The sequence below is a fragment of the Mustela nigripes genome, chromosome 1 (genome assembly GCF_022355385.1).
Source record: "Mustela nigripes isolate SB6536 chromosome 1, MUSNIG.SB6536, whole genome shotgun sequence".
Classification (NCBI taxonomy): domain Eukaryota; kingdom Metazoa; phylum Chordata; class Mammalia; order Carnivora; family Mustelidae; genus Mustela; species Mustela nigripes.
The window spans coordinates 260,119,925-260,128,039 of NC_081557.1; the positions used below are offsets into that span (position 1 = coordinate 260,119,925).

At 39.6% G+C, this 8,115-nt stretch overlaps 1 protein-coding gene across 1 annotated transcript in view; it reads right to left on the reverse strand.

Annotated features, from left to right (window-relative positions):
- The window catches only part of GC (GC vitamin D binding protein), a 33,373-nt gene extending 27,450 nt beyond the window's left edge, over window positions 1-5,923 (reverse strand). Inside the window, exon 1 of the mRNA XM_059385149.1 lies at window positions 5,765-5,923. Coding sequence (XP_059241132.1) covers window positions 5,765-5,822 — 58 coding nt within the window. The 5' untranslated portion in view covers window positions 5,823-5,923. The remainder of the gene's footprint in view (window positions 1-5,764) is intronic.
- Between the last annotated feature and the right edge of the window lie 2,192 nt (window positions 5,924-8,115).

Below are 8,115 nucleotides of genomic sequence, written 5' to 3' on the forward strand. Positions count from 1 at the left end.
CTTGTGATATGGATATCCTGAGATTTTTTTTTTTTTTTTTCCACAGTCCTTCTTGCCGGTGGTAGCTTAAATTACTTTCTGGTTAGAATATGGAAGAGAAATAAAAATAGAAAACTCCCAGAGAGCAGGGAAATGAGTTAACATGCACCCCAGTCATCTGGCGAACTCTTACCGGATCTGGCAAATAGAATGGTAGCCTGTCAACACTGAGATGCCTTGGCTCACTGCTTCTTTTCTCTGGGAAGTTTCATCTTGTCACAGGGACCAGAAACCTACTGTACTAGACTTCTATTGCTACTGTAACAAATTACTACAAATTTAGTTGTTTAATCAATACAAATTTACTACCTTACAGTTCTGGCAGAGGTTTCATTGGGCTCAAGTCAGTGTCAGTAGGACGGTGCTCTTCTTGGAGGCTCAAGGAGATTATCTGTTTCCTTGCCTCTTCCGGTTTCTAGGGCTGGCCTACATTTCTTAAGTCCAGACCCTACTCTCCATCTTCAAAGTCAGGAATTTTGCCTCTTTTTTCCTTAGTCACACCTTCCTCTGTTCTGATTCTCTTCTACTTTTTTTTTTTTAAGATTTTTATTTATTTATTTGACAAACAGAGACCACAAATAGGCAGAGAGGCAGGCAGAGAGAGAGGAAGGGAAGCAGGCTCCCTGCTGAGCAGAGAGCCCGATGTGGGTCTTGATTCCAGGACCCTGGGATCATGACTTGAGCTGAAAGCAGAGGCTTAACCCACTGAGCTACCCAGGTGCCCCAGATTCTCTTCCACTTTAAAGTACCTTGTGATTACACTGACCCCACCCAGATAATCTGATATTATTTTTCTGTTTGAAAGCCAGCTGATTCCTTTTTTCTTTCTTTCTTTCTTTCTTTCTTTCTTTCTTTCTTTCTTTTTTTTTTTTTTTAAATCTGCAAACTTAATTCCCTTTTGCAATGTATCCTACCCTATTCACAGCTTCTGGGCCTTAGATGTAGACCATTTTGGAGGGCCCTCATTGTACTTACCATATATTCTTATTTAAGCCTCAAGTCACTGTCAGTTGACTCTAAACAGACACCAGAAGTGTGGTGGATTTGTATCAGACAAATGAACCCTGGAATCCTACCAGTCCGTTGTATATGCTCAAACTCATCAGTTCATTAACCTCTCAGTAGTGATCCTGACTTTGATATAGTCCATCTTTTGGATCCCAGTTACCAGTTTACCAGGTTTTGTAGTGTATCTTAATATGAATTGGGGAAGAGATGGGATTTGATTAAGAAGCCATTACAGTAGTTAGGTGAAGGGGAACAAGGATCTGGACAAAGACGGGATGTAGAAATGTAGTGGAAGTCAGAAGTAGTGTTCACAGGCCTTGAGCTAGATACATATTGGAGGGTAAAGGAGAGAAGCCAAGGGAATACTGAGGAGCTTTCTGTAGTAAAGGGCTCTGGGTAAAGCTGATGTATTTTGGGACTGAAATTGATAGAATGTGGAAATGATTGGATATAGATATAGCAAAAATGGATACAGTAAAATCTAGGAAGTCTCTGGACAAAAATGATTTCAAGGTACTGGGAAAATAAGGGGACTAGAAGACAGAGCCAGGTCCATGGAGTATGGATGAACTAGAGTTTGGATCAGTTAGGGATGACCATGAATTTCACTTAATTTCCCTTAAACTGGTGCTAGTGAACTGGTTTTCTCCCCTGTTCTTGTACTAGTGAAAGATTGTTGAGATCTCTGTCCCGTGAGAGGCAGCAAAGTCATGATGGTGAGCAGTGTCTTTGTAAACATAATCTCTGTAAAATTCTGATTCTGCTACTTGTTAGTTTAGTTTCCTTAGATAAGCTACTGACTCCTCCCTCCTACAGATTCTCACTTTTAAAGTGGGGATAATAGTACTGAGTTGGTCAAGGTGTTATAATGATGAAATAAATCTATTTAAATTATCTTGAACATTTTAGAACATTGTGAGTATTTTCTATTCAGTGCATGGACTCTAAGACCAATGTTTCATAGTGGATACTTCATAAATCTTATTTTTATAATTATCTTCGAGTTTACTACTTCCAGGATGTCTATTAGGTATTTTAATTGAAATTTAATTTTCCTTAAATACTTAAAACTATCTTTTGAGATCAGTACTCTAACAATCCTAACTTTTGATTTTTTTACAAAAAAAAAAAAAATCTATTGAACACGAACTACCTGGCATGTAGTATTTTAAAACTGAGAATTAAGGAAAAAAATAAACACTTTGACCTCATGGAGCTTAGGGTGTATGTTTTATATTTGTTATAGTAAACAGCTGGTGATCAGGTAAGGTGATGAATACTAAGAAAAATATAAAGCAGGGTAAGGGGATAGAGAAAAATGAAGCGGTCGGTGCTATTTGAGATGGGTTGGACAGGGAAGCTTCTTCTGTACATGAACTTGGAGCAGACACATGAAGGAGGTGAGGAAGAGAGCCACATGGATCTCAGGGGTGTCAGGGCTCTAAGAGGAGGGGGAGTTAGTGCAAGCCCCTTAAGTGCAGAGCACATAGCGCGTGGGTGAGTGTAGAGGTCTGTTGCTGAAGCAGAGGGAACCTGGGGGAAAGAGAGCAGGGTAGCTATGGGCAGAATATAGAGGTTAAGTGGCCATAGATAACCTAGGGAGAAGGGTAATCAATGCCTCTTAAAGATTCTTCATCTCTTACTCCTAGATTAATCTCATGGCCTTTAAAAGCATGCATACTTATGCCTTCACTCTGCACACGCTTGTGAAGGCATACCTGGCATTCCACCTTACAACAGTGGGGTGTCACATTACTTTTGATTTCCAGGGAGCTTAATATGGCCTTTGATGAAGTGATCTCTCTGACTTCAGCTCCTTCTCCTCCTTCCTGGCTAAGTCTCTTCTGTGCTTTGGCCCTGGCTTCTTTGTGATTTTGAATTAGGCCTGCTTGTTCCTGGGACTTTTATATCTCCATTCCTTCAGTGTGAAGCATGCTTCTAGATCTTTGCATGGCTGCCTTTTCATCCTGTAGATTTCTTATCCTAGGTCACCCCCTCAATTAACCATTATATAGGTTTGGCAGAGAGGATATAAAGAGCTCTGTGGGGAAAACAAAGATGTCTACTTATCCTGCACACTGTACAGCTAATGTCCCTGAACCAAACTGAGGACAACTTATTTTTAGTATGACTGCTGATGAAGGGGCAACTTGTAGCAAAGAGAAACAGAGATTCATTGGTGATCGGGGAGACTGGGATAACCCATATAACCTGGGGCTGTTCTGGCACGCGAGTGGGAGAAGGAAAATGCAGCTCACCCACCAACCCAAAGGACTTAGGTTCTTCTTGCTCTTTGGTATCCCATCTAGTAAGGATATGCATGCAGAGAATGAGTGCCTTAAAGCAAAAAAGAAAATAAAATTGTTCATAATAAATATCCTGTTATGGCCAACTGCTCATATAAAATGCAGAATTGTGTTTCCTGTAGCATCATTTCCTTAGTGATCCTGTAGCTGTGTCAGCTGCCTTCCTGCTGCTTCATTGGGAACAGGGAAAGATCCATTTTAGATCTCAGTCCTGAGGAAAGAAGTTGAGTGGAGAGGCAACTGGTACACATGGACCGCTTGTCTCTCATGGGGTAGCTAAACTGGACGTTTTCCTAGACCCCATCCAGATGTGTGGCATATTTCGTAAAGTCCCTCTCTCCCAAGATGTACTCAAGGGCTTGTGAACTGAATCTCCAGGGCCATTTGTTAAGAGAAGACTGGCCTGACTGGAGCTGATATCCATGTTAACCTATAGTGGTATCCATCTTAAATCTGATGTTTCCCAAAGAACACTTCCTTTCCCAAGGACATTTTAGGAATGAGCCCATGTGTTTGAGAAACTGGGTGAAATAAGATTTCCTTCTTATAGGACTTCTCAGGGCCTTGAGGATAACAAAGCCCTTGACTGTAAACCGACCAAGAAACACTAATATATGGCCTAGTTCTTAAATATGTTGGCCATAGAAAGTTTTTTTTCCAAGAGGAGACTTGAATGAAACAGACTTTCAAAAAGGTGTTCTAGATATGTACTATGGACTATTGGTCTGCTCTCTAAAGCTAGAACAGGCAGAGAGAACTGCAACCCAAACCCATCCCCTACTAGTCAAGCCTCCTCTCAATTCCTTGAATCTGGGTACTTTGTAACTTTCTTCCAGGAGACTGTACACCTACATTCCAGGTAAATCATTGGCTTGGTCATTTGGGTCATGCTTATGCATTATCGAATAGAGGACTAATGTGTCAGGACTACTCTTCCCAAATATTGGACAGGTGGTACTTACAGATGTATTTTATATCTCAGAATATCATCTGGCCTGTAGCACCTAGGTAATCTGACTGAAGTTGACCTTGAGGTTCAGATCTTTAAGAAAGATGAATTGTAGTTTTTAATATCCATTTCATTAGAGTGTGAGACAGTGCTGAATGGTGTCCAAACAGAGGGTGCAGACCCCTGCTTTCCAGAGGACGTTTGTAATCCCCTGTGGTGAAGCCAACATACACTTACTGAGTCACTAGTTCAAAATGACTCATGCCCTATGCTATGGGTCCACACACAATCCCAGGACCTAGTTACTCCTAGATCTTCTGTTTCAGTGATCTTTATCTGAATATATTTCAGTAGAATTTTCCAGGTTCAGATCTGTAAGAGTAAGCTTTCAGGGTTTCTTTGGACTTAGCCTATCGAGAGGTCTTGTAAAGGACGCCATTTATTTTATTTATATCTCAGACTTGTAGTCTCAACATTAGGACCCATAGCTTGGTAAGAATCTATAAGTGAGTAACTTAAAATGCCAAAGAACTTCAGGGACAAAAGATCAAGGAAGAATGAATGTAAAAAGAAGAGCAATAAGGTTAGTTATGTCACCGTTGGTAACCAACAATTTCTGGGATACACATCTTCTACTGGTTAGATAGATTACCGATATGGATATTACCCTGTGACTTGGGTGAGACTCTTCACTGAGAACAGTAGATGGACGTTTTAGTTGGCCAAAGCGAGACCAATGCAGATTTCCTTATAAGCATTGAAGAATCAGCGACAAAAGGAAAAGCTTCTGAATTTTGTACTTTGGGAACTTCTCATAAAGTTGTATGCTTCACATATTTTAGCTCGTATCATTTATAAGTTTTTAAACATTTCTCAGAAATGAAGACACCATTTGAAGAACATTAGTGAAAAATATGCTTGTTTTGATAGTCATGTTTCATATCTTATTAAATTCTTTTGTGTGGGATCTTTTAGAAACTATAGTACGTTTTCAAGTATTATACATACACAGAATTCCTTAAAGAGGATCAAGGATCTTAGCTGACTTCATGCATCATTGATACGGCATACCATGCTCTCAAAGACAATAAATTTTTGAAGTCTGGGGGGCAGGGAAATGCTCAGTGGTAGACTACAGTTTCCATTTGCATTATCTTTTAGCCACGAAAAAATTCCTAATTTCAAGTGATTCGCTCTAGATCTTCATTTTCAAAACAGGGAAGGATAGTTAAAAAACAAAGATTTTTTTTCTTTTATGTGGTTCTTGATTCCTTGAAAATTCCAATTCAATGCTATATGCCCCATTTGAGCTCAGATTGGTACCTCTTTGATTCTACCATTATCCTTCACAAAGCTTACCAACTCTCTGTTCTTCACTTTTTTGTAGAATTTTTAAAAATAGTAATGGAAAATAAGATTAGTAAAAAGTCTCATAAGTGATTGTACCACTGGAATGTCTTACCTCTTTCTAGAGCATGCACCCATGCTACAGCAAGCAGAAGAACCAGGATCCCCTTCATTTTCTTGCCGGCAGTTCTGCAGCACCCTGTCTCCTGTAGGTGACCCAGTACAAAGTAACAGCCCAAAGTAACCAATTTCCTTTTACTGAGATTCCTGACTGTGAACTAATCAATTATTAATCTCCACACAGAAGCAAGGGCAGTCATCCTTGGCCCAAAAGAGATAAAATAATATCTATCAAGGCAAATAGACACTCTAGCAGGGGGGAATGTAGGAGATTTTAATCATTAACTTTGTCAACCTGCACAAGAGTCAAGGAATACATAGAATTTTTTTTCCCACTGCTGCTATTTACGAAGATTGATTTAATATATTAACTAGTACACATCCCTCCCCTCGCCCCCTTGGAGGGTTATATCTTTGGACTCTCCCTACCCTTCTCATATATAAATGGGAAACTGGAGATTTCTCTACTGGACTGCTTTTCTTCAAATTTACTACAAATAAGGATTACCTTAAAATATTGAAGAGTAAATATTTTTAAATCCTAAGGTAGATGGGGATGAGAAGCCAATTTATCAGTTTCCTAGTTCCATAATCTTAATGATCTACAATTTTATTGAAGATGGTAGGATAGTACTGTATGTGCTATCTTACTCTTTGAGGCACTGACATATTTTAATACATACTTTTAAAGATATTTATTTATGAGAGAGACAGACTAAGCATGGGCGGTTGGAAGGGCAGAGAGAGAGAGGGAAGTAGACGCTCCACAGAGTGAGGAGCCCAATGCAGGACTCGATTCCAGGACCTCAAGTTTATGACCTGAGCTAAAGTCAGATACTGAATGACTGAGCCACCCAGGCGCTCCTATTTTAATACATATTAAAAATAACCATTGATTGGGGCAGATAGCTAGGATGGTGGTGCTAAATGACTTGCCCCAAGTCACAAAAGCTAGTTGCAAATCTTGGATTCCCCAGAGGTTATTGAAAGTTCTTTCTATGGGGGCGCCTGTGTGGCTCAGTTTGTTGTGTCTGCTTCAGGCTCAGGTCATGATCTTAAGGTCCTGGGACTGAGCCCTGAGTTGGGGAAGTGAGAGGGTCATGTCCCTGCTGAGCAAGGAGTAGGCTTCTCCCTCTTCCTATACCCTTCCCTCTGGCTTGTGCTCTCTCTCTCAAAGCTTTTTAAAAAATTTTACCTGAATTCTAGAAAATAAGTATATTATGGGCTAGTATAACTGGAGAGCTCACAGTGCCCTTGTGGAATGCTGAAGAAGGAGCATTTTACAGAAGAGGGAACCAAGTCCCAGGTATGTTTTGTAACTTGCCCAGAGTGGCACAGTTTTTCATCTCCTCATGGGAATCAGGTCAGTGCCTGGGTCTTGCAGCAGCCCTCTTTCCCAGAAACAGGGTCAGGTTAGGATTAGTGTACAAGCTCTGAAACCAGATCCATATTCAGCTCTTATGGGCTGTGTAACCATGGGAAGTTTTGTCTAAGCCTTATTTTTCTCCTATGTAAAATGGTGGTAACTCTAGTATTGTCACAAAATTGCTGTGAGCTTAATGGAGATAATCTATGCACAGGGTTTACTGTTACATCAAACACAAAGAGATAACATTAATGTTATCTATTACTGTTGTTGGTGTTAGTTATTGCTCTTATTCTAGTTATTGTTCAATTTCTTCATGGGTTCTCCAAACCAAGAGGGTCACTGGAACTCTGTGGAACATTTAAAGGCAGCCCTGTATCTCGGACTTAGGACCATCACAGACAAATGAGCTAGAATTTCGGTATCCATTTAGTAGCTAAGGATTAATTGCATGGGCAGATTCCAACCAAATCCTAGTAAGCTGCACAAAGCGATTACATTTTTAGCCTGATCCCCCTTCTATATTGAAAATAGTGGGGTTTTAGGTTAAGAAAATGGAATCCAGTTAGTTGGAAAAAGATCTCTACTTTGATCTGGTTTAGTTACCTCTGTAAGGCCAGTAGAAATCTATGTGGTAAAGGATATGAAAAGATACTATAAACCTTGCAAGAGGCAGCCTGGGAAGATAGTCTTGCTGTTTAAGAACCAACCCTATACTGTTCAAAGGTTAAATTTCTGCCTACCAAAAAACTTCTAAACTTTTCTTTTGGCTAAACTACGAGTTTACTTTGTAAGTTAATTAAACAATGTTTTAGGCTTACTGTGAGTTATTTGGAAATCAACTGTTAATGAGGACCAAAGAGTCTAAAAATAAAGAAACCCAGAGCTGAGAATAACTGACAGATTAATTTCCATTTTTAAGATAACACAACATATGTATTCTTATAATTTTTAATTTAACAGTATTTTAGTCCTCTTTT